Raw genomic sequence first — 23,932 nt, 5'->3', positions numbered from 1 at the left:
GTCGATCGTATCTCATGTTTTGGGGCAACAGGAGTTGGAAGGCGGAGTGCGAATGCACTTGAGGATGTACTGTATCAGAAGAGCAGGCGCAGGCAAGTTTCAATTATCTGGAATTGTGACGCGCGACGCGCTCTAGTAAGGCTTGCGTTAAACTTGAAGGCGGTTAGGCGGCAGTGATGCCTAAAAGGCTTGATCCCGCAGTTGGCGCGGGCGGGATGGGAGCTAAATGGGGTGTGGGAGCCAGTGCTAGATAACGGCGCAGTCTAGCAACAGGGTTGCTCTGGTGCAGTGCGGGGCATTAGCATTACAGTGGCACAGGTGAGTTGGAGCCTAAAGAGTGATCAGCAGGGCCTGGGCTCCCTAGGCTTTATAGACTCTTTTTGGCGTGCCAGTGGGCAAGATCCCAACTACAAATCGTCATTGGCAACGGGGGCTTCATCCCTGGGGACAAAGCGCTGCGACGTCAGTCAGACAGGAGGACCTGCAACCCTTCTCAGCGTCTTTGTAGCTCACACCCTCTCATCGATCATTTGCACCATTTGTTCCTTGACTGTACGCGAAAGTCTCGGACTCACCCTTGCAATGTCCAACACGCTGAACGAAGACAACACTCCCGACCTCAAGGTCGACGAGGCGTCAATTTCCCCGATCGAACGTCGCAACTCGCTCGAGAAGCACCTGCAGGAGCGACCAGATGTCCAAGATCTGAAGAGCCGCAATATTTTACTTGACACAAATGCTGCTCCGTGAGTTGACTAAGTGCGGTGTGTTTCTGCCTAGATGCAACCTAACTTGTCACCAGGGCCCTCCAGGCAAAGCAACACGAACTGGACCGTCAGAAGCAGTCTGACAACCTGAAGAAGCAACTTGAGAAGCGTCCGGAGCGGGAGGAGCTGATTGAGCGTAAGAAGCCCCAACTACTAGATATTGAGTGATCGGCCCGTCCTTACAATGTGACAGGAAACATTCTCCCCGATTCCAGTGCCGCACCTGCGTTGCAAGCGACTCAGCGCAGTCTTGATAAAAACATGAGGGCAGATAGTTTGGAGCAGAAGATTCAGCAACGACCAAAGCCCAACGAACTGGTCAAAGAGGGCATCTTGGAAGCTGACGAGGATCCTCTTAAAGACCAAGCATAGCAGGGCACTGTGGACAACTCTACAGGACATAGTTGGTTGTACTCCTCGAAGGGGAAAAAAGAATGCTTCCGGGGGCTCTCAACATAGCCAGCACTTGACACAACATGAACTGACACAGTCCAGGAATTGACTGGAGAAGCAACCGCTTCAATAACTCTCCACTTGGTCTGCCTCCCTCGGCCCATCCGTGAGAGACACGTCTGGTCTCCATCCCTTGGGTCTCTCCTTGCCTCTCACGATCATGCTGTACACCCCGTTTTCCACCTTCTCGATCGAGGCTCTGGTCGTCCGAAGCTTTTGCCAAAAGTCTTTCGAAAGTCCATAACTTCCACCGACATCCAGAGCTTCTAATTCACTCCGAAGCAACTGCATGTCTGTGAGGATGTTGGACTTGGACCCCATCTCTGAGCCGGGTAGTCGTCCATTGGTGGCCATGTACGTGATAGCAAACCTCATGAGCTCGCCCGTCGTGTCGAACAAGCCCAGCACATAGTCCTCGTAAGTGAGCGTAAGCCCTTCTGGCAGCTGGGCGGCCGCCTCCTCGAAAGTCATCACTCGCTGGGTGGTCAGATAGTGCTGAAAGATCACAGCTTCCATGAACTCCTGGATGCCGCCGGTTATGTTGTTCCGATAGCGGTAGGCATTGATGCCCTGCAGGTCTGGCACAATGGTCTGCAGCAAGTCTTGGATGGTGGAGTGCATCGGTGTAATCTGCTTGGAGATGGATGCTTGAATTGGTCGGCCCAGCTCCCGTACTCTGCAGCGGACGCAATCAATCAGACATCATCTTTAGCCCTGTCCAATTGAGCATGGACATACCTTTGAAGAGCGAATATTCTGAAGCATCGGTTAGCACGGTGGTCGACATGTTGTCGCTGCATACCAGGCACACTTACATCTTCTTACTCTGAGCAGTGACATCCCGTGATACTTTGATAATCCGTTCTCTTCGATCGTGATGCTCGTCCAGCTCTGAGCGAAAGAACTCAAAAACGGGGATGAAGGGAGAGGTTTGCTCAGATGTGGGTTCTGATTTGGAAGAAGGACGATTGACCTCCATTCCGTCATGCGATCTTTTGGTCCCTGCCATGTCACTCAAAGATGGTAAGACGATGGAGTCTATAATGCGACAAGTAGAATGGACATCAAAATGAGAGGGAAGGATGTATGGCCTTGCCGCTTTTGCCCAGCCTGGGGAAATACGCACTTATTATACCACGCTGCTTTGACAACGACCGCAGCCCTTGGAACTCGATGTGACAACTTCAGCAGCTTTCCACCATTATTGCAGCCTTGCTCCTTGACCTCCTTTACGCAGTACACCATTGAGTTTGTTTCTGTGGCTATATAAGGCGTGAAGATTAGTTGGTCACGGCCTCCGTAGGCTAAGTCTCTTCCAACAGGAGACATACCAACGCCATGCGGTCGGCAACATGCCGTCTCTCCTAGCATATGTGTTCTCCTCCCGCACCGCCGTCTTCTTCTCAGCCTTGCTCCTACGCGCCGTCCTGCTCGTCTACGGAATATACCAGGACTCGGTGTCCGCCATAAAATACACCGACATCGACTACTATGTCTTCACAGACGCAGCGCGAGCCGTGGCAAGACATTCTTCTCCTTACGATCGGGCAACGTACCGTTACACGCCTCTCCTTGCTTGGATTCTCCTTCCTACCAGCTGGGGAGGACTCTGGTTCCATTTCGGCAAGGTGCTGTTCGCTCTGTCTGATCTGATTGCTGGATGGCTCATCCTCATGGTTCTGAAGAGGAGGGGTATGCGAGAGCCAGAGGCGTTGAAATATGCCAGTGTATGGCTTGTGAACCCAATGGTTGCAAACATCAGCACTCGTGGAAGCAGTGAGGGTCTCCTTTGTGTGCTGGTCATGACGCTTCTGTGGGCTTTTGAGACACGACGCGTCACATTGTCAGGCATTCTGCTGGGATTATGTGTTCATTCCAAGATATACCCTTTCATCTACGGGGCCAGCATGCTGTGGGCGCTTGAAACCAGATCATCTGGATCAATGAACACTAAAGCTCAAAGTGTGTTCAAATTCTTCAATGCAGACCGCATCCTTCTGGTGTCGACATCGCTTCTCACGTTCACCGCTCTGAATGTTCTCATGTACAATAACTACGGCCTACCGTTCCTTCAGCACACCTTTCTTCATCATCTTACCCGGATCGACCACCGCCACAACTTCTCTCCATACAACACGCTGTTGTATCTCTCGTCTGCCCAAACGACGGTCCCTTCATTCTCCGGTTCATCCCTCCGATTCTCCTTTGAGTCTCTGGCATTCATTCCACAGCTGCTCCTTTCCGCGGTTCTCCTTCCGGTCGGCCTGGCCAAGCGTCATCTTCCAGCAACCATGCTTGCGCAGACTCTCGCCTTCGTCACGTTCAACAAAGTCTGCACGTCTCAGTACTTTCTGTGGTACCTTATCTTTCTGCCATTGTATCTTGCCGATTCATCGCTCACTGCCCGGCCTGCACTGGGAGTTACAGCACTAGCGCTCTGGGTCTTGGGTCAGGCCGCGTGGTTACAGCAGGGCTATCAATTGGAATTCTTGGGCAGAAGCACCTTTGTGCCCGGCTTGTTTGCGGCCAGTCTGGCCTTCTTCGCCATCAATTGCTGGATCCTGGGGATTGTGGTGCAAGACGTGGTCGAGAAGCCAATCGAAGCTCCTAATACCAGCCGTCTAACTGGAGCACGAGCTCCGATATCCGCATCCACACCAACTCCTGAGGTAAAGAGAACTGCCTCAGAAAGGGTTATAGGTACGGTTGGGCCAACCTCCACAAGACCGCGAGGCAACAGCACCCTCGACATCAGCGACATCACCAATGTTCATCTAGGGCCACGGAACAGGGTATTGAAAAGCAATTGATTTCATCGCGCATGGATTAGCCGGCTATGGAGCTTCTGTCAAGTCTAGACAGATCATTCTTCTATTCAGATGAGGGTTATGGAAGGTTGCAACTGGTCTCTATAGAGAATCAGACCTTCTGGGATGGGATTTGCAGGTACTGTGCCTTGTGCCCACCAGCCGGGGTCGAGCTTGCCATTAGAACCGTCACCTCGATCGAATGGAAATATCATGCAATCTCCAAGCCTCTGCCGGCGTTGTCTCTTTGTTCGGCTACGTCCAGACGAAACACAAGACCCTCTAAATGTCTGAACCGGCTTGTGGCAAGCTATGCCCGCGCGATATCTACGACTGCCACTGGGAAACTTCGAAAGTCCATATAGCAAAGCACGAAAATCGAAGATTGGACTGACTTGACTTGATTTTCGGCGCATATTCAACATCTAAACCATCCTGCAATTCAGACTCGTTGAGACCGCATGATCATTATGGCTTGTAGAGAGACTTTTTCCGGTGCCACAATCCGCGCAGTCGTGGCTTCAGTAACGAATTACGTCCCCCCTGCCACAGATTCGCGCAATACAGTGGTTCAATCCAGTAGAAGACGACATGTTTCCCACCCGCGTTGTGGCTGTCGAATAAAATGGTGCCCCTGGTCATGAGTTGGACCTTCTTCAGAATTCTGAGATAGGCTGTCGTGGACATTGACATAAGCAACACACGTCCATGCGCCGAGGAAATCACTGTGCAATCCAGCCCTTCCGTTCCCAAACTTGCTGAGCATCAACACCTTCCAGAGCGAACCCATTAATTTGTGACCGGTGACCGGTGAACAAGAAAAGCTGCGCTCAGAAGTCGTGCAAATCAACCTGAGTTTCCATCTGGGCATCATTTTCATTTTCATTTTCATTTTCATTTTCGTTGTCGTTGTCATGCATAAATGCATCCCATTCAGGGACTCCATCCAGTCAACTGCCCCTCGCGTCAGCGACGACCTTGTAACTAGTCGTCTTGATACTGCGCGGTTTCCACTTCGGATAGAGACTGCATCCAGAGCCCATGCCGAGTCCGGTCACCGCCGACGCATTGGGACTGGCCGTCGCACTGGTAATAGTCGGGCCCAGAGTGTCCGTGCGACCACTGTTGCTATTGGCACCGATGCCAGTGACGCCAGGAGAAGCAGAAGTGGATTTGCGGCGGTGTCCAGCGTACTCGATGCCATCGCCCAGCTCATCATACTCGACATCGGGTTTCACCTCGCTGAGACGCTCGACGATCTCTTCGTTCCATATCCCATATACTTTGCCGTTCTCGAGCTGCCAGTACGGATTGAGTAGCGTACAAGGGGAATCCAGATCGATGAAACGAATGCGAACGTAGTTGAGATGAGGAAACCGCGCGAGTGCTTCGACGGTATGCAGAACCAAGCGCTCAAAGGCCCGGATGAAGACTAAGTTAGTAATCCCTGCGCCGTCGGCCATGACACCGCCGAGTTCGTGGACGATGGTCTCGCCTGTCTCCGGGTCGATGTCGGAGACGCGCTGGCGACAGCACGCTTTCACAACGAGTTCGAGAGCCTTGAGCCGCGGCTCCTCCTTTAGACCGGAGAGCGCCGAGAAGGCAGACGTCCACAGACATTCGCAGACCTTGCCTGTAAAGGTCAAGGACTCGAGATGGGGCAGGACTCGACCTAGTCGTTCGCAGAGATGTGGTTGGCCTGGTGTGTAGCTGGAGCCGACTGTCAGCGGATCTTTGCTGTACATTCCGTCAAGAGATATATTGACATGGCGCAGTTGCGATGGTAGATGTTGCAGAATCTTGTTGATCGTGGCGTCTGCTTCAATCCGTGGCTTAGCATAGCCGCAGTGCCATTCTTCCACGTTTGGCAGTGCCGACTCGATCGTCTTCCAGTGACTGTAGTTCCGCATGATATTCCATGCTCCGCGCATCGCAAATGTTCGAATATTAGGCAATTTTTCCAGGCTTTGGTTCGGGTCGGGGAACAGGGTCTGTGGGAAATGTCGGATCATGTTGGATTTCTTGCAGTGGCCGCCTTCGAGAGTGAAGACACGCGAGTTGGGAAAGAAACAATTGACGTGGTTGAAGATTTCGGACAGTGTTGCTGAATAGGCGCATAGCTTGAAGCCGAAGCCTAGAAAGTCGTTCGCTGGAATCAGACTTTCGTTCGCCGTGTTTGCGAGGTGGAAATATCCTGGCCGTTCAGGTCCATGCATGACCGGCCCGAAGGTCCGATTGTCTGAGGATGCCTTGTCTCCCCAAACAGGAACCCAGAACTCGATATGGCGCACGAATTTGGTCAGGTGCAGATGAGTGACGAAGAACTCCTCCGACTCGGCAAGCCCTGCTCGGGTGCCTTTGACCTTGATGTGTCTGTATATCCGCTCTTGAACCAGGTCGCGCCATGCAGGCGACACCAACGCCAGATCCGAGACTGCTTTCCTCCGAGGATGTCGCATTAGGGAAGACACGCTCTTGCCTCGTAATGATGTGCTCGCAGCATATACAGAGTGCATGTCACCAAAGATGAAGTCGAGCACTTTGCCCTGCACTTCTGATGGAAGATCGTGCAGCGACAACTTGGGCTCGCCAGGAGTCGCGTCAACGTCAGGATCACGGCATATCGTCTGATCGGAAGTTTTGTCTGCTCCGCGAAGTGGAGAGTCCGTCGCTTTGATTGTGAGGACACCCACCGACTGTCCATCCTGTTCCGCTAGGTCTGCGATCGAGGCTACTGAAGGCGCACGTTTTCGAGGGGTGGCCAGGGGGAATGGGACGTCCGACTTAGACGACTTCATGGGTGCAAAGTGCCGTTCGTAGATATCTTGGGATTGGTTGGAGTCGTTGTTGAGGACCATCTCTTGTACCAGCATGTTGACGGACGACTGCGCCGGCCCGCAGCCCGCAGATTTGGGCATGTGGACTGCCGTTGGGAGCCCGGCTCCAACGTATCCGTTGAGAGACCGTTGTGTGTAGTTCACTCTTTCTCAGTCTGTCCCTAATGGCCTGTGTCTTTTTGCGCCTGAGCCAGACCGACTAGAGGGGTGCGGCTGTGGAATGTTCTTGTGGTCGTGTTGTCACCCGCAGACAAAGAATTCGCAGGAGGCGCTGTTCTGAGATGATAGAGTCAAGATCAGACAGTCGTGGAGGTATGTGTTGTCGAGCGGCGCACATGGAGAAGCATGCCCTGGAGAGAGGAGAGACGTACGCAAGCAAAGGGGCTGGATGACTGTCGTGTGTTTGATGGTCCAGAGTCCAAGTGGAGGTGAATTGGATTGGACTAGGCGCATCATCAAGCGCTTTGAATGCCATGCACTTTTCGCTCCACTCGAAACCCTTCACTTCAAAAGCTGGAGGTCAACCTCCGATGGGGAACTGCGATTGGACAGTGAGATGCACAGCCTTATCCAGCCACAGAACGGCGTATTTACCCTTGTTTCACGTGATATGCGACAACTAATACATGAAATGCGGTATTTCGGATTCTCCTATTAGATATTTCGTAACGATATTCAAAAGAAGACAACTCCGAGTGTTTGGATCCAAACAGTAAGGCATGTATCGTGGAGAGCTGTCGCAAGGTTGGGAAATGGCGTAGGAACCCGAATGTAGCAAATCGCATTCCCAATCCGGTAGGTCGGTGACACTTTTGCTCCGCCGACAACGACTTTTGCGTTTAGGTCAGAGTTAGGGTTGGATATTAAGCTTAAAGTCACTCTGACCGTCCTTAATTTGCCATGTCTACCCTCAGCTTCACACCACCGGCCAAATCTACTCAAACCAATTCCTCTAATTGGCACCTTTCGTATCTCTACTTCTCCGTGCAAGATGTGTCATGACACGGACGGATGCCCAGGTATACATGGTATCAACTTGCCATCCAGGTGCGATAAACCCGAGGCGATGGGCATCAGTATTGTTACCAGCACGCTGTACGGAATTGACCCTTTGATGCGAGTCAAATTGACCCAACAGTCCCAAAATACCCTGCGGCTGATGGAAAGATTTTGCAATCCTCGAGATGCTAGGATTATCCATCCAGTCCAAATCCTTGAACGCGCATGCTCATGAATGTATCAATGAACAGCGCGAAGGTAATAGCTGGCACCCGTAGTAGCCTGAAGAACTCGCAACCTCATGCAGACCATGACTCTCCTCTTTGCAAGCTCAGAAATGCTCAATCAGAGAATCAGTCGAATAGGGAACAGAGTGCGCCCAGGAGAAGCTCTGATCGCCGCCGTTCAAAGCCGCAAGTGAGAGCGAGGAGCAGGACAGCATTTTGTAAGTGAAACGGCCAAAGTCCAAGACCGAATTGAGGTAAGATGGATGATGACTAGAGCGGGGGTGTTGAATGGTGGGACATGAACCGGCAATTTTACGCCCCCTAAGCAAAGCTAGGGTAGAGGCTGTTGAGCATTAGACCAGTCACCCTGATCCAGCTGTGGACATCGTTACCGAGTTTTGCTGTTGGTAACCAGACTCCTTTGAGCGTGGCAGAGAATGTTTTATAGTCTGTCCACCCTCTATCGCGGCATCTGCTGGTCTGGACCGTCGAGTTCGATTGATTGAGCAGTTCCCTGACTTCCAGGGCACATGAAGGCTTGAGACTTCTGAGATTTTATACACCCGCTTGTATGTCCCTGGTATTCCCTTCGCGCCTGACACCGAGTGTAACTCTGGATGCGATATTTTGGGGCAGCGCGTATGATAACCGTATACCTGACAACCCTGGGAGCGGGCCGACGGGAACTGTTGCCTGGATGGAGCCGAGTGCGGATGAGCCAAAGGGGTCTCAAGGTCAAGGAAGGATCGGGACATCCAGCACAGGAGGCGACAGGCTCTTCTGGGCACTTATGACCCGCCGAAAGATATTCCGTTTCTCAGTCGAAAGAGATGGTCATTTTGGGGCTTGGATGCAGCTCAACTGAGGGTCTCGTTAGGATAATAGTAATGAGGAAAGTGCCTCCGTATGAAGGTTCGATGTGATGCCGCTTCAGGTTGCCTGTTGATCCTTGTCGGTCGCTTGTTTCCATTCAAATTCTGCGCTTGTCAGCACTTGAAACATATTTGCAAAGAAGGAGGAAGCCTACTTTGACGGCACATGGGACATAGCCCCTTCGAAGACTCTTGCTGAATCCAAGTCAGAAGACAGTGCTATCAAGTGTTAGCTTTCTTTTGCTCTGCGCAGCCAGACCAGTATACCGACCATATGGAACGAGTGGCCACATTTGCCGATCAACAACGTGCAGTCGTCACCTGGGAATTTGCATGTAGGGCAGGTCCCGTCGAATTGCACCCGGCAGATTCCACAGACTTCATCCTCGGGCATATCCCATCGCCAGGTAGCAACCGCATGCCATTTCTTTATTTTGACCTTCATTTTGGAGACTCTTGACGGGACGAGGGCAGCGTTCGGTGCTTGGACTCGGTAGGCTTGATCGCTGCGGATAAAGCGTGCGACTTCAGGGCATCTTGCAGGGTGAGGTATTCAAGTTGAAGTTCTGGGATAGACTTGAAAGTCCGGTAATGGTCGTTGGACGTCCTTCACAAGCCGTGTTGCTGCATCAGTTTTGTTTGGCCTCCCGAAAGCGGGCAAGAGGCGGCAACTTAAAAAGTCCCCACTACGTCAACATCAAGTCCCGTGGGGGAAAGGGCGCTTCGTCAAGAGCTTCAGATCCTGAGTTTACACAGCTCTTGAACTATTCCTACTTCACGAGTAGTAGTATCGAAGACTCTCGTCACGTCTTGAAATAATGTACGTTGTGAGCTAGTACTACGATGAACTATACTGAATTGATCTAGACATCAACGTGGCACGGTTGCAACTTACCTCCATGACCGGCTGACCACCTCCAAAAAAAATGCCAATCAGCACGTCCACGTCGCCGCTTTGGCGTCGTGGAGCTCTTCGTCCCTCCGCTCTACAATACTACAGGACCTCCATACTGCAGCGCCACGCCTTCTCTTCCTACTTCGTCACGCCGAAGGAGCTTAACGATGCTATCAGCACAAACGCGCCGACAGCAATCTCGACCGCCCCAAAAGTCGTACCCATTTGTGCCGCATGGTTCATGCCCAACGATCCCGAGAAGAGAACGGGACTGGAAGTCTTCAAGAAGAAGCGAATACCGACGGCAAGGTTCTTCGACATCGATGAGATAAAAGACAGTGAATCCCCTTATCCCCATATGCTGCCCACATGTGAAGCATTTGCAGATGCCATGTCCAAACTTGGTGTGAAAAGAGATGATGATCTGGTGGTATATGATACTGAAGAGCTGGGATTGTTCTCTGCTCCACGAGTCGCCTGGACAATGAGAGTATACGGTCATCCCAAGGTACACGTGCTGAACAACTTCCGGCTTTGGGTAAAAGAAGGTTATCCTGTTGAGACGGGCCCTCCAGTGGTCCCTAACATTACGAAATACTCGGTTCCAAGCTACAACACGGATATGGTGGTCAAGTTTCCGGAGATGAAGACAATCGGATATGACTATGGCAAGGAAGGCTCTGAAGAAATCCAGATACTTGACGCACGATCCAAAGGCCGTTGGGAGGGCGTTGAGCCCGAACCAAGACCGGGCTTGAAGTCTGGTCATATGCCCGGATCAACTAGCTTGCCATTCCAAGAGCTGCTTGACCCTGAAACAAAGGCTCTCAAGCCTCGCGAAGAACTGCGCAAGATCTTCGAGGAGAGACACCTCGACCCGAACAAGCCCTTTATTACCACTTGTGGTACCGGTGTTACGGCGGCCATCATCGAGGCTGCTCTCAAAGAGGCGGACTATGGCTCCGAAGATGATCGAAGACTATATGACGGCAGCTGGACGTGAGTATTACCACGCTGTGAGGCTGCATAGAAGCTAACTTCAATAGGGAATGGGCATCCAGAGTGTCCCCGACGAGCGGCTTGATAGTGACCAGCGCCCCTACTCAGTGAACATTCAGTGCCTGCGGACGGTTATTTGTGAGGGTACCTCAAGCGTCGTTTTTGTTCTGTTGACAATTAGCGACGGCGCATTGGCTTTGATAGCATTTCCTCTACTCCTGAAAAGTACCTAGGTATCATAGGAGATTCGACTGTTATGGAATGGCCTTATTGTGACAATTCATACTTTGGGCTCCATCAGACCCTCGTAGCCGTATTCAAAGATTGTGATGCAGCAATTTCTTACCTGTCGCTATGCCGCCAGCGCATTGAGATGGTGTCGGTGTCCTCATGGTGGAAGATGCTCCGGCAGGCGGAGTATCCACCAATTATTGAGCTCCGGATTTCGAGCAATAAAATGAACCGCGATAGAATTTGTTACCTCTTCCCTACGAAGAACATTATACACCGCCCTCAGTTGACTTTTTGTGCCGTGGCCAATCCTGCCCTGATACCTGGGGTGCGTATTGGGGAATAGTGAGCCGTGGCATGGTGGTGCGCCGCTCGTGAGATGACACAGGCCGCGAAAGATGCCGGCAAATTCCTGAAGAGCACACTTCGCCTACCGTCGTCGACGTTCCCTCCGCGGCCGAAGCCCGCAGACATTGCCCGCTACCTCCCAAGATGCACAGATGACCTGTATGCCTGGCAGCGCCGGGAACGGCCTACAGCGAACACGTTCGTCCTGCACGATGGACCGCCGTATGCGAACGGGGAGCTGCACGTCGGCCACGCACTGAACAAGATCATCAAGGACATGATCTGCCGCTCCAGGCTTGCGGAGGGGAGACGGGTCGACTATGTGCCCGGCTGGGACTGCCACGGGCTGCCGATCGAGCTGAAGGCGTTGGAACAGCACGGCTGGGAACGTGGGCAAGGCGTCGACCCGGTCGCGATCCGGAAAGCCGCGAGGAAATTCGCCTACAAGACGGTGGAGAAGCAGATGGCGGGCTTCCGGTCATGGGGCGTCATGGGCGACTGGAAGAACCACTGGAAGACGATGGACAAGAGCTTTGAGATGCGCCAGTTGGCCGTGTTCCAGGCAATGGCGCAGCACGGGTTGATCTACCGCAAGCACAAGCCGGTGTATTGGTCGCCCTCGTCCGGGACTGCTTTGGCGGAGGCAGAGCTCGAATACCAGGACGACCACGTCTCGACGGCGGCGCTGGTCAAGTTCCCCTTGGACGCTTCGAGTTTCCTCTCGGCCGATGAGCCGGTCAGTGCTCTCATCTGGACTACTACGCCGTGGACGCTGCCTGCGAACCAAGCCATAGCAGTTCACTCCTCACTACAGTACAGTCTCGTGAGGTCAGACACGTTCGGACTGCTCATCGTCGCGGCTGCTAGAGTACCCTACCTGGCGGAAACCATTGGAGAGCAGGTAAAGGTCGTTGTGGAGTCTCTACCGATCGACAAGCTTCTGCGAAGCACTTATTCGGGTCTGAGCGAGTTTGGGGAAGGCGCTGCAAACAGACCGATCGTCCACGCGGACTTTGTGTCTGCCCAGAGCGGTACGGGTCTTGTCCACTGTGCTCCTGGTCATGGTATGGAAGACTACGAAGCTCTGCAGCCTTTGATCCAAGCCTCCAAGGTGTCCGTGAGAGCGCCGCTGGATAATCTAGGTCGTTTCGATGACACGGCCTCTCCCTGCAACCCCGGCCTGCTGGCTGGGAAATATGTGTTCAAAGAAGGAAACCGGGCGGTTCTGGAGCTGTTGCAGGAAAACGGGCTTCTCGTCCACCAGCATGAGTACAAGCACAAATACCCCATTGATTGGAGAACCAAGGAGCCTGTCATCATCCGCGCCACAGCGCAGTGGTTCGCCGATATCTCCAAGATCAAGAATGACACCATGCACGCCCTGGACGCGGTTCACTTCCTGCCGGAAACAGGAAAAAGCCGCCTAAGGAGCTTCGTGGAGAACAGAAGTGAGTGGTGCATCTCACGGCAGCGAGCCTGGGGAGTTCCCATTCCAGCGATCTACCACAAGGTTACTGGCGAAGCTGTGCTGACGCCAGAGAGTATTGGGCATATCATCAGAGTCATTAATGAAAGGGGAATCGATGCCTGGTGGTCTGACGTACCGGACGATCCACGATGGGTGCATCCTGGGTTGTCTCCCAACTCCTCCGATTATGTCCGTGGCATGGACACGATGGACGTGTGGTTCGATAGTGGTACGAGCTGGACATTCATGCGTCGCGATAAGGAAGGGTTGCTCGACCATCGCGCTCAATCAGCACCTCTGGCAGATGTTTATGTGGAGGGAACCGATCAGCACAGAGGCTGGTTCCAGTCGAGCCTTCTTACCAATGTAGCTTACCAGAAGTCATCGCAACCGAGTACGGCCTCGGACTCGCCGTCTTGTCATGCCCCGTTCCGGACCCTCGCTACGCACGGCTTCACATTGGACGCGCACGGCAAGAAGATGAGCAAATCTCTGGGCAACGTGATTGCCCCTGCGGAGATCATTGCCGGCATCCAGCCGGCTTCCAAGACAGTCTCGGCTCCAGCGAAGGCGCCACAACAGACCAAGGGCAAGAGGGAGCATCATCCGCTAGGACCCGACGCGCTGAGAATGTGGGTTGCAAGCAGCGAATGGACTAAGGACGTCGTGATCAGTGACAAGGTCGTCAGTTCTGTCCACAATGCTCTCGACAAGTACCGTCTTACGATGAAGATGTTGCTGGGCATGTTGGGAGATTTCGATCCACAAAGGCTCGTCCCATATGACAAGATGTCTCGCCTTGACCAGATTGCGATGCTGCAGCTCTACATCTCCTGTCACTCTGTGCGAAAGGCATATCCTGATCTGGAATTTCACAAAGCCGCTTCCGCCATCTATCGATGGGTAGCCACCGATTTGTCAAGTTTCTACTTCGAGGCAATCAAGGATATCATCTATTGTGAGAAGCCCGGAAGTGACAGGCGGCTGAGTGCTCAGACAGCGCTACATCATATTCTATGTCAGTTGCAAAACATGCTCGGACCGATCACGCCGCTTCTGGTGGAGGAAAGCTGGGAACACAGCTCGGAGAAATATAAAGCTGTGCTCGACCACCCCCTGAAGCGGATGTGGGCCTACCCGCCAGAAGAATGGTATGATGAGGCACTGGAGCAGGTCATGCCAACAGTCATGGCTATCAACTCAAGCGTCAAAGCCGCTCAAGAAACGGCTCGCAAGGAGAAGCTCATGGGACAGTCGCTTGCGTCGGATGTCAAGATCCACCTAGAGACAGGCATTGACCTGTCCAGCATTCCCAAAGAGACCTTGAAAGAGATCTTGGTGGTGTCTGAAGTAGAAATACTTATGGGGGAAGATGTCGACAATGCCGATGATCGGACGAGCGCCGACTTAGGCCAAGAGTGGACACGCTCGAGTGAGATTGTGTCGTCCGAAGGGAAGAGACTTGGGATAGTCCACGTTACCAACGCTCGTGGTGCAAAGTGTGCTCGATGCTGGAAGTATGTGGTCCCCCGTGAGACATTGTCCAAGCCTGGGGCGCAGGATATCGAAAACCCCCACCTGTGTGGACGTTGTACAGAGGCTGTGGCGGAATATCAAAAGTAGGCATCGCGTCTGTGTGCAAACGAGATACCCCTGTACCAATAATATGTTGTACACTCAACAGTATATGTTGCTCTTTCGGCGTTGAAGCTGGAGCACCTGCAAATCGACTGAGTCTGAGCCACAGGGGGCAGAAGGGACAGGGTACGAGCGGGAGGAAGGGCTCCCTACCGAGGCAAGGCGAGACCAGATTTTGCCGTGGACGATCACAAAGTCATCACAATTTGCGCTGATCATGGGATCTCTGCTGCTTGACGGGCAATCCTGCGAAGAACTCGTTAGCTGCGTCTGACCATACATAGCATCTGCCTTAAGTAGGCGATCGATGCGGGGGTTCCTTCAAGCGCAGTGCAGTGACTCGCATCAACGTGAACCGAGACTTGACTCGTAACAAATAGCTGTCGACACCGAGGATCTGCTGAGCCCAGACCTGTGTACAAGACACACACTGCACATGTCGTGTTGTTGATGTCCTGACTGATGGCCGTACGAGCTATCTGGCGTTCTGCCATGGTCGCGGTCGAAGTGAAGGCCTGAGGCCTGAGGCCCGCATACCCAGGGATGTCTCCATATATCCAACGTCATGAGTGACGTTCTGTGGCGGTAGCTGTGCTGCCTAGTAGTAGCCTGCAGACAACAAGCTGGAAGTACCAACCTCCAGTGGCCCATGGCCAGCTCCATCGAAAATGTGCCCGACATCGCAATGTCGTCGACGGCCGGGTAGCGCTTGCTGAGACTGGCGGAAACCAGTTACTGAAGCGTCTCGTGATGGATCTGGATTTTATCGTTGGGTGAGACATCAAACTGCGATAAAGAGATGTCAACGAGGAGCATTAGTTGGTGACGGCAAGAGCCGCAGCTAGCATGTCGTTTGGTGCATTCTGGTGTTCCTAGCAGGGGAGATGTTCTGCTACTTGTCCCGTCCACCGTGGCTGGTGTTTCGAGGTCACGATATCAGTGGCCAGTCGAAATTGGATGCGGCGCAGGCTGTAGCTAAAGAAAAAGGGCGCAGGATGGAAACATGGGGTCCCCTGTTAGACTCCTTGCCCCGCAATTTGTTAAGGAGTACGATCATCCAAGACTGCATCTCGCACCGCAATTCAAACAGGAATTGATACTCACAGAAACAAACAAACGACGGTGAGGATGAGGGGAGTTTTCGCCCATTGCACCACTCAGGATTCGGACTGGCCGGGTCAAGGCGGCAGCGGTCATGTGAGAAAGGATGATGGCAGCACACCACGATGGATCACTGCAACTTGAATGCTATTTGACGCACTGCAGGCCGGGGAAGCTGTGCAGAGTAGCAGCAACTTCGTCATCACTTGTTGATGCTCACAGCTCTCACCCGCTCTCACCTACTACTACTACTACTACTAACAACTACCCTTGTACCACTGCCTCTTTTTGACTGCTGCCTTCTTCATCTTCTTCTCTTCATCCTGCCTCCTGTCTCCTGGCAACCTCAATATCTACAGTGCAAGGCTTCCTGCTTATTTGCCATACCTATTGTTGCAATCGTACTCACGAGGCAGCCGTCTATTCCCGTTCTCTACTCTTGGAACCCATAACTGCTCAGGTTACGTTCTCGGCCGTCACCATGATCGTTCATCCAGATATGTTCAAGACTATCTTGCCCATTGCCACCTCCTCGGTGGCTCCCATTCCCACTGTCATCCCAGATCCTGTCATCGATGTCAAGGCCGGCGATGTAGGGCACCGGACTCTTTGGTACAGCCACCTTCCCTCATATTTACATGCCGTTACTCACACACTCCCAGGGTTGTCGTGGTCCTAATGGCCATTTCCTCGCTCGCTTTCTACGGGATGGCCTTCCGTGTGCCGGTGGTATGTTCCAGGCTCCACACATATTGAGCTACCTTTCTGATGGTTACAGCAAAAACGGCTTTTCCATATCCTCACTGCCTTCATCACTACTTTCGCCTTCTTGTCCTACTTCGCTATGGCTACGGGAGATGGCATCTCGATCAAGCAATACACAGTGACCGAACATCACAAGAATGTACCAGCCACACACCAAAGCTACGACCGTGAGATCTACTGGGCAAGATATGTTGACTGGAGCATCACAACTCCACTTCTCCTGTTGGACCTGGCCCTTCTGGCTGGACTTAGTGGTGCCAACATCTTGGTTGCCGTCATTGCCGATCTCATCATGATTTTGACGGGTTTGTTTGCGGCCTTGGGCAAAAAGGACAGCCAGACGTGGGGCTGGTATGCCTGGGCCTGCATCGCCTACCTGGTCATCGTCTATCAACTTGCCTTCAATGGCCGAAAGGCTGTCGCAGGTAAAGACAGCAAGACTAAGGCTTTCTATGGATCAATCGCTGGTTTCACTCTGATCCTGTGGACCATCTATCCAATGTGAGTTGTTAACGAAGTCCCAAACATAGTACTTGGTATTGACACCGCATAGCATTTGGGGCCTTTCTGAGGGTGCCCATGTTATTAACGTCAATTCCGAGATCGTGGCATATGCTGTACTGGATATTCTTGCCAAACCAGTAAGTGCATGCACCTCCCAAGAGAAGAATTCTGGGGAAGCTAATACAGCGCAGGTTTTCGGCTTCTGGCTTCTGTTCACGCACGATAGCATGGCGAGCACGTAAGTTGAACCTGGCACCGCCTTTCTGTGTCCAACTGACAGTTCTAGCACTCCGTCACTCGAGGGATTCTGGTCCCAAGGCTTTGGCAATCAAGGAGCTCTCCGAATCGGTGACGACGACGAAGCGTAAGCGCCTAGGTCGACCGCTTCCTCTTGACAGCGAGTGTACCATTCTATGGAACTCGTCAAAAATCGTCAACCTTAGTGCCGCTGGATGGGCGACTGGACGAAGAGGCTGTCGTGATTTGAGAAAACCGGTGGAGATGAGCAGTGGTGAAAAGGGGTGACATTGGTGCATAATTCAATGAAGCGGGACCACGTTGAAGTGAGGTACAAAGCACTTGCTTTCTCAGGGCTGGGAGTGTTCTTTGTGCAGCAGGCGGAGACCATCAAGCTTGTTGGGCTTGTGGTACAGTAACAGCATTGATTTCTTGCATGACAAAACCCAGGCTCAAGGGTGCATGGTACAACCATGACAATTGATTTGAGAACATGCCATCGCCATCTTGTTGACTGCCGACATCTCGATTTCTCACACTTGCAGACCCTCCTCAATGTTGTTGAAACGGTGCGCTGCCACCCAAGGCATGGGCATTCATTTCAGAATGATCCAAAGATACGTCTCATACCCAAGAGGCAAGTGGCAACCAAGCACACCATCAGGATCATTATTTTCAGGCTCCCAGAACGCCTGATATCACCCAGAAGACTGGCACCACTGCGTCCTCGATCGACCTTTCTTTATATCTTGTCTCTTGTCTCTGCAATCCTCTCCATGGACGGAAAATCTGCTTTGTTGCATCGCCATGCTAAACAGATGCTCATTGTACTTCGTTGACAACTTGAAGCACTAACAATGCTGCTCTCAATCACCTGGTCGTTGTCGGTGATGGCACTGGCTGTCACCAAGGCTCAATGCTTAGTATTCCCAGGACCAAGGTACTCTCATCTTACCTGGAACGCTTCCTGCGGTTGTAACTGACCATTGTTGCACCTGTTGAGTAGCTTTACTGCGCAGTCCGATGTCGATACTTCGACTGCCAGCGCAAACTGCACCCATACAATATACACCCAGCCGAAGCTTGTGTTCGGACCAACCAGCACATCCTATTCCATCACCACCTACACTTCGAAACTATATGATTGCTTCGGTTGCAGCAATATCGACCTCCTTCCCATAGGTCATATCCTTGTGGTAAGACTTTTTGTGACGGGGGTGTCTCTTTCGGTCAACTCTCGAGCGTGTTTTGACAACATTCGACATCCAGGAAGTCCACTATACCACCACGGTGACGGCGACAACTGCGACCACGATCACAGCACCGAAATGCAGCTCCAACGCTACTACACAGGAGGAGGATGATACACGTTAGGGACAAACAGGATCTCCAGCCTGCAAATACTGAAGAGTTGTTCAGCATCATACATTCATTGTTCGGATCGGTGAGAATTAGCAGCATAAACCAGGACGATGTTCATCGGCAGGGCGGGCGGTTCGGGGCGTTCCCATAGTACAAGGAATATGTCCACTTGGTTATTCGTTCCTAACCTATATTGGAGATCTTGGCCGTCTCAATCAAAGGATTCAGCCTCACCTCTTCCCTCAGATTAGTGACCACTGACCTTCTTCTTCAGGCAATTTCACGAACGACGACTGCGACCATAGCAAGTGAGTATCTTGGCCTTGTCTGATTGCATCGCAACGACATAACGACGACCGGAACCATCTCGGATGTTTGGTTACATTCAAAGAGGGCATCCCTGACACCCTCTCGGTGCATCAATCCTCAACCACAGCAGGCATGTGCGGGCCAACAGCCTCCGAGAATGGCACAACTACCAGAATGGGACATACAGCGGCAGTTCCCCTCGCTGGCATCGACAGGCTCGCTTGCTTTATAGTGGCGTAGCCCATCATTTGTCCTCTGTCGATCACAAAGGGAGAGCCTAGGACCCCGCAAAGCACAGGAGTGCCAATTGTGGCTCCTCCACCCCGGCTTTTCTAGTTCTGGGGGCATCGTTTTGCGTGCTGATCATGAGGTTCCCCAGGTTGCTATGTTCTTTGCTAACACTCAGCTCGGTCGTATCTTCACCGAGTGCTTCTGGACATTCAATGGCTCCATCATTCCACCAGCCATGACCGTCGTCCCACAGATTCCTCCGGGATTGCGGAGTCTCCAGTTTGATGCCGTATGCCTCTCCGACCGGTTCTTGCTGTATCCATGGAGCCGCTGATGTATGTATCCCTTCTTATACTCCAAGCTCATGGGAGTATATATCTAGCAGGGCCTGAACGTTGAGTCAACGTCTCCACCCATCAGAATTCTCCCTCCCCTCCGTTCCTCATCTGTGGTCCAAGATGCCGCTATACAAACGCAAAGTCACCGTGTCTGATGGGGAGATCACCAACGCAGCCCATCTCACATTGAGACAGTCTTTGTTGCCAAATTGCCTGGGTAAGTAGTTCGCTGGCATCTCAATCAGCCCCTGGACCGTCATGGGAGTGGAAAGTGTTTTGTCAATGCATCAGCTGCTTTAGCATCTTCCAATGATCTCGACAACTCATACACAGACACTGACCGGTTCTAGTGACGATCCTCTTCTTCCTTTGGGGTTTCGCGTACGGTCTCTTGGATGTCTTGAACAGCCACTTCCAAACCACGCTGAACATCACCGCTTCGCGGTCTTCTGGCCTCCAAGCCGCGTATTTTGGCGCATACTTCCTCTGCCCTCTGACGATTTCGGGATGGATCTTGCGACGCTTTGGCTTCCGGTAAGAATAAGGTCATAGAACAAGGAGGTTCAGCAACACTTGTTGACTATTTTTGCTCGGCAGGGTCACGTTCATGACCGGACTCGCAGTCCTTACCGTCGGATGTCTTCTCTTCTGGCCCAGCGGCGTCAAGAAGTCCTTCGGCGGCTTCTGCGGTAGCATGTTCGTGGTTGGGATGGGACTTTCGACGTTGGAGACGGCCGCCGACCCATTTCTTGCAATCTGCGGACCTCCACGATACAGTGAAATCCGCTTGAATCTGGCTCAGGCCGTCCAGGGTGTCGGCAGCTTCGTCGCCCCATTGTTGGCCAGCAGGGTGTTCTTCGCCCATACCGGTGAGACCCGTTCCCGCAGACGTGTCCTCGTGGACGCTGAAGACTGATGTGTATGGTGACAGTCGATACCGACCAGGGATTGAAAAACGTTCAATGGACGTATCTTGGCGTGGCATGCTTTGTCGCCTTGCTTATCATCCTTTTCATCCTGGCTCCCTTCCCTGAGATCACTGTAAGCATGCCCCTGAGTTCAACCTGGATTGGCTTACACCTTGCAGGACGCGGATATGCAGAACCAAGAACATGTCATTGCAGAATACAATCCTGGACCACTCCGGAAGCAATACACGCTCTTTCTTGGTGTCTGGTGTCAGTTCTGCTATGTCGGTGCCCAAGTCGCTGTGGCGGGTTACTTCATGTGAGTATTTCCCGCCGTTGACAGAAATGTCAGGGATCATGCAGCCAAGACTAACCAGTTCCTTCTTTGATAGAAACTTTGTAAAAGAGACTGGCCGATCCGCAGCTAAGGCGTCCGACCTTCTGGCTGCGGCCCAAGGAATCTATGCGGCAAACCGTTTCATTGCCGGCTTTCTCCTGATGATCCCTGCTGTCAAGCCCCGGTACATGCTGATCGGGTACCTGGGAATGTGCTGCGTACTGGCACTCGTCGCGGCGCTGACCCGTGGGACCACATCCGTGGCGTTCCTGATGTTGGTGTTCATTTTCGAGTCGTCTTGTTTCGCCAACATCTTCACATTAGCACTGCGCGGACTCGGCAGGCACACCAAGCGCGGAGGCAGCTGGCTTGTCGCTGCCATTTCAGGTGGGACAGTCTGGCCCAGCATGACGGGAGCCGTGGTCACGGCACACAATGCTCACATGGCCATGCTCATCCCGATGACCGGTTACATTGTCGGCATGGTGTTTCCGATCTATATCAATCTTATCCAGCGGGAGAGAATGGATATGCATCGCGCCACGACGGTCGGTATTGTAGCGGCGAATGAAAAGGAAGTTGAGCTTGAGAGGAACCCAAGTCTCGCGGATAAGCCCCAGGCTGTAGAAATCCAAGAGGCAGATTTGAAGTGACCCAGGGGATGGGGGACTTTCGGTGTACTTGGGGAGATAAATAAAGACCTTGGTGTTACGTGTATGCCAGATGAAGAAGGGGATTTTGAGAAGAGACAATTCTATTACTGGGGGTTCAACCTCCGCGCCTTGCTGTATGCTTTTGTCGTGAGGCAAGCTTTCCTGCCATCTTCCCGGATCTCCTTTCGACATTCTCAGCACACGCAAGCCGTACTTGGAGCGTACTCGTTCACAATGGGAGGGTTCTGGATCCTGCGCGACACTCGTGCGTGATACTCGTACGCAGTCTTCCCCTTCCAACCACCCGTTAGCGTGGGGATAGAGTCATACCTCGAGAAAGACTGTGATGATAGTAAGGCAATCTAGCATAGCTCACGCGTTGGAACCATGGGGAACCATGGCTGACTACCTTGTTGTGGGCTCTGTCAATGTGGTAAGTTCTGGGATAGGCACAGTTCTGCTTGTTGAGTATGTTCCTCGACAACTTAGTTGGAGCATTTTGATGACTTCCGTCTGCAGCATTGGATATTAGAGTGCAGCACCGCAATCATGAGATGACATGATACTTCTTTCCGCGTAATACCGCGTCTTCCCAAAGGACCCGTTCGGGCAGAGCCTCTTCGACGGTAAATCGGCAAGAGAGGCGGATCAGGCTGAGGGAGATGATTATTAAAGCGGCGTGACCTCAAAACGGCTTGTTCGAAAAGTTGTCTGCTTTCAAGTTCAAGTTGCTTGGGCGCCGCCGAGTAAACATGAACAATTCCTCTCGTGGTCTCTCTACTCGGTCCGTCTTCAGCGAGTTGAACAACTTCACCTAGCCGTGTCACCGAACGCAGGTTCGGCTCGTCCGCAGAGAAACTACACTATATAGTATCCGCCGTAGCTGCTATACCGGTCCTGGCCTCGATCCACACCTCAACCTCGTTGTCGGAGAATTGAGCAGTATTTTCTCCCGCAACCCTTTAAACGATTCTACAGATCAACCTGCAAACATGGACCAAGCAGCCGCCCAACCCCGGAAGTGTCCGGGCCTGAATTGCGAAAACGATGCGTCGACATTACAATGTCCGAAATGCAAGGAGATGGGAGTTGACAGTTTCTTTTGTTCGCAAGACTGCTTCAAGCGAAGTTGGGTAGGTGGTGCCCTGTCTGTTTGAGAGTTGAACATGAACACGGCCAAGGGGACTGACTTGTGAACCAGGCCGAGCATAAAACAGTACATAAGAGTACGAACCCGCTCCGCAACATTTTCCCCCCGAGTGTCGTATCTAAAGTTGATCCAGAAACCGGCCACTACAACCCGTTCCCTACCTATCCGTTCACCGGCTCTCTCAGACCTGTCTATCCTCTGTCCCAGAAGCGCGAAGTTCCCAAATCGATACCGCACCCGGAATGGTGGCAAGATGGCATGCCCCGATACCCGTACGTGAGGAAAAACAACATCCAAACATTAGACGAGAAAGGGATTGCGGGCATGCGCAAGGTGTGCAGATTAGCCAGAGAGGTTCTCGACATTGCAGCGGCTGCTGCAAAACCGGGCGTCACGACCGACTACATCGACGAGATTGTCCACAAGGCCTGTATAGAACGAAACGTGAGTGCGCGCGCGACTCCTTCCTTTCCTGATTGTATGTCCACCCTCTGACTCTCTGGTCTAGTCATACCCTTCACCCTTGAACTACAACCATTTCCCAAAGTCTGTATGTACGTCGGTCAACGAAGTCATCTGCCACGGCATTCCGGACCAGCGAGTCCTCCTCGACGGCGACATTCTCAACATCGACGTCACCCTCTACCATGGAGGCTACCACGGTGATCTCAACGAGACATACTATATCGGCGACCAGTCCAAGGCGGACCCTGACAATGTCCGACTGGTCGAAACCACGCGACAGTGTCTCGACAAGGCGATCGAGCATGTCAAGCCGGGTGTGAAGATCAGCGAATTCGGCGACATCATCGAGAAGCACGCCAAATCCCAGAATCTCAGCGTCGTCAAAACCTACTGTGGCCACGGCATCAACTCGTTGTTCCACTGCGCGCCTAATGTGCCGCACTATGCGAAGAACAAGGCCGTGGGGAAGTGCAAGGCCGGCATGACTTTCACTATCGAGCCCATGATCTGTTTGGGCAGCTACCGCGACAAGACGTGGCCGGATGACTGGACAGCCGTCACTTCTGATGGCAGTCGCTCGGCCCAGTTCGAACACACCATGCTTGTCACCGACGACGGCGTCGAGGTCCTGACTGCGCGGTTACCGGATTCGCCTGGGGGGCCGATCCCAATCCCGGTAGCCACGAACGGCGAGGCCACAAATGGCGAGACTGCAAAGGCTTGAAGTGGGACGATGTGTTTTGGACTACTAGTCGGCCCATCCCATCACGGGCTGGCGGATCTACAGATTATGTATCAATGATACCCCTGTGACAATAGTGACTATGGGAAATATATTGTAGTCTCTGGCCAGGTCAAGATTCGATGATCTGACGACTATTTCAGCCCAATGGAGGTCATGACTCTATTGTCTTCTTCACACGGCTGTCGTCCCTTGATAAGTGTCTTCCGGAGAAGCTAGACACGCAGTGAGTGCCCTGTACACGCCATAAACCGCCAATATGTAGCCTCACAGAGTCCAATCCATAGTA

The 23,932-nt window shown here is 52.6% G+C and overlaps 10 protein-coding genes across 10 annotated transcripts; 7 read left to right on the top strand and 3 right to left on the bottom strand.

Annotated features, from left to right (window-relative positions):
- Nucleotides 1–582: 582 nt before the first annotated feature.
- A1O1_01153 (uncharacterized protein) lies at nucleotides 583–1,139 on the top strand (the record flags this gene model as incomplete). The annotated part of the gene is made up of 3 exons (XM_007722066.1): nucleotides 583–746; nucleotides 803–903; nucleotides 961–1,139. 3 exons carry the CDS (start codon nucleotides 583–585, stop codon nucleotides 1,137–1,139), a joined length of 444 nt encoding a protein of 147 aa, XP_007720256.1.
- Nucleotides 1,140–1,286: 147 nt separating this feature from the next.
- On the bottom strand, nucleotides 1,287–2,229 carry A1O1_01152 (uncharacterized protein; the record flags this gene model as incomplete). The annotated part of the gene is made up of 3 exons (XM_007722065.1): nucleotides 1,287–1,896; nucleotides 1,959–1,976; nucleotides 2,036–2,229. 3 exons carry the CDS (start codon nucleotides 2,227–2,229, stop codon nucleotides 1,287–1,289), a joined length of 822 nt encoding a protein of 273 aa, XP_007720255.1.
- A 343-nt stretch (nucleotides 2,230–2,572) lies between these two features.
- Nucleotides 2,573–4,030, top strand: A1O1_01151 (phosphatidylinositol glycan, class M; the record flags this gene model as incomplete). Its single annotated transcript, XM_007722064.1, has 1 exon — nucleotides 2,573–4,030. The coding sequence occupies one exon, from the start codon at nucleotides 2,573–2,575 to the stop codon at nucleotides 4,028–4,030; it is 1,458 nt and encodes a 485-aa protein (XP_007720254.1).
- Nucleotides 4,031–4,977: 947 nt separating this feature from the next.
- Nucleotides 4,978–6,900, bottom strand: A1O1_01150 (uncharacterized protein; the record flags this gene model as incomplete). Its single annotated transcript, XM_007722063.1, has 1 exon — nucleotides 4,978–6,900. One exon carries the CDS (start codon nucleotides 6,898–6,900, stop codon nucleotides 4,978–4,980), a length of 1,923 nt encoding a protein of 640 aa, XP_007720253.1.
- A 2,120-nt stretch (nucleotides 6,901–9,020) lies between these two features.
- Nucleotides 9,021–9,407, bottom strand: A1O1_01149 (anaphase-promoting complex subunit 11; the record flags this gene model as incomplete). Its single annotated transcript, XM_007722062.1, has 3 exons — nucleotides 9,021–9,067; nucleotides 9,118–9,181; nucleotides 9,234–9,407. 3 exons carry the CDS (start codon nucleotides 9,405–9,407, stop codon nucleotides 9,021–9,023), a joined length of 285 nt encoding a protein of 94 aa, XP_007720252.1.
- Nucleotides 9,408–9,888: 481 nt separating this feature from the next.
- On the top strand, nucleotides 9,889–10,860 carry A1O1_01148 (uncharacterized protein; the record flags this gene model as incomplete). The annotated part of the gene is made up of 1 exon (XM_007722061.1): nucleotides 9,889–10,860. One exon carries the CDS (start codon nucleotides 9,889–9,891, stop codon nucleotides 10,858–10,860), a length of 972 nt encoding a protein of 323 aa, XP_007720251.1.
- Nucleotides 10,861–11,466: 606 nt separating this feature from the next.
- On the top strand, nucleotides 11,467–14,526 carry A1O1_01147 (isoleucyl-tRNA synthetase; the record flags this gene model as incomplete). Its single annotated transcript, XM_007722060.1, has 1 exon — nucleotides 11,467–14,526. One exon carries the CDS (start codon nucleotides 11,467–11,469, stop codon nucleotides 14,524–14,526), a length of 3,060 nt encoding a protein of 1,019 aa, XP_007720250.1.
- Nucleotides 14,527–16,123: 1,597 nt separating this feature from the next.
- On the top strand, nucleotides 16,124–17,279 carry A1O1_01146 (uncharacterized protein; the record flags this gene model as incomplete). The annotated part of the gene is made up of 6 exons (XM_007722059.1): nucleotides 16,124–16,254; nucleotides 16,305–16,371; nucleotides 16,421–16,908; nucleotides 16,961–17,048; nucleotides 17,103–17,149; nucleotides 17,198–17,279. 6 exons carry the CDS (start codon nucleotides 16,124–16,126, stop codon nucleotides 17,277–17,279), a joined length of 903 nt encoding a protein of 300 aa, XP_007720249.1.
- Nucleotides 17,280–19,508: 2,229 nt separating this feature from the next.
- Nucleotides 19,509–21,286, top strand: A1O1_01145 (MFS transporter, FHS family, L-fucose permease; the record flags this gene model as incomplete). Its single annotated transcript, XM_007722058.1, has 6 exons — nucleotides 19,509–19,605; nucleotides 19,739–19,922; nucleotides 19,986–20,257; nucleotides 20,320–20,429; nucleotides 20,476–20,615; nucleotides 20,689–21,286. The coding sequence occupies 6 exons, from the start codon at nucleotides 19,509–19,511 to the stop codon at nucleotides 21,284–21,286; spliced, it is 1,401 nt and encodes a 466-aa protein (XP_007720248.1).
- Nucleotides 21,287–22,278: 992 nt separating this feature from the next.
- A1O1_01144 (methionyl aminopeptidase) lies at nucleotides 22,279–23,625 on the top strand (the record flags this gene model as incomplete). The annotated part of the gene is made up of 3 exons (XM_007722057.1): nucleotides 22,279–22,419; nucleotides 22,488–22,880; nucleotides 22,945–23,625. The coding sequence occupies 3 exons, from the start codon at nucleotides 22,279–22,281 to the stop codon at nucleotides 23,623–23,625; spliced, it is 1,215 nt and encodes a 404-aa protein (XP_007720247.1).
- Nucleotides 23,626–23,932: the final 307 nt, after the last annotated feature.

This window comes from Capronia coronata (genome assembly GCF_000585585.1).
Source record: "Capronia coronata CBS 617.96 chromosome Unknown acBCG-supercont1.1, whole genome shotgun sequence".
Taxonomy (NCBI): domain Eukaryota; kingdom Fungi; phylum Ascomycota; class Eurotiomycetes; order Chaetothyriales; family Herpotrichiellaceae; genus Capronia; species Capronia coronata.
Note: the sequence above shows the minus strand (reverse complement) of the source record. Positions and strands in the feature narration are given on the sequence as shown.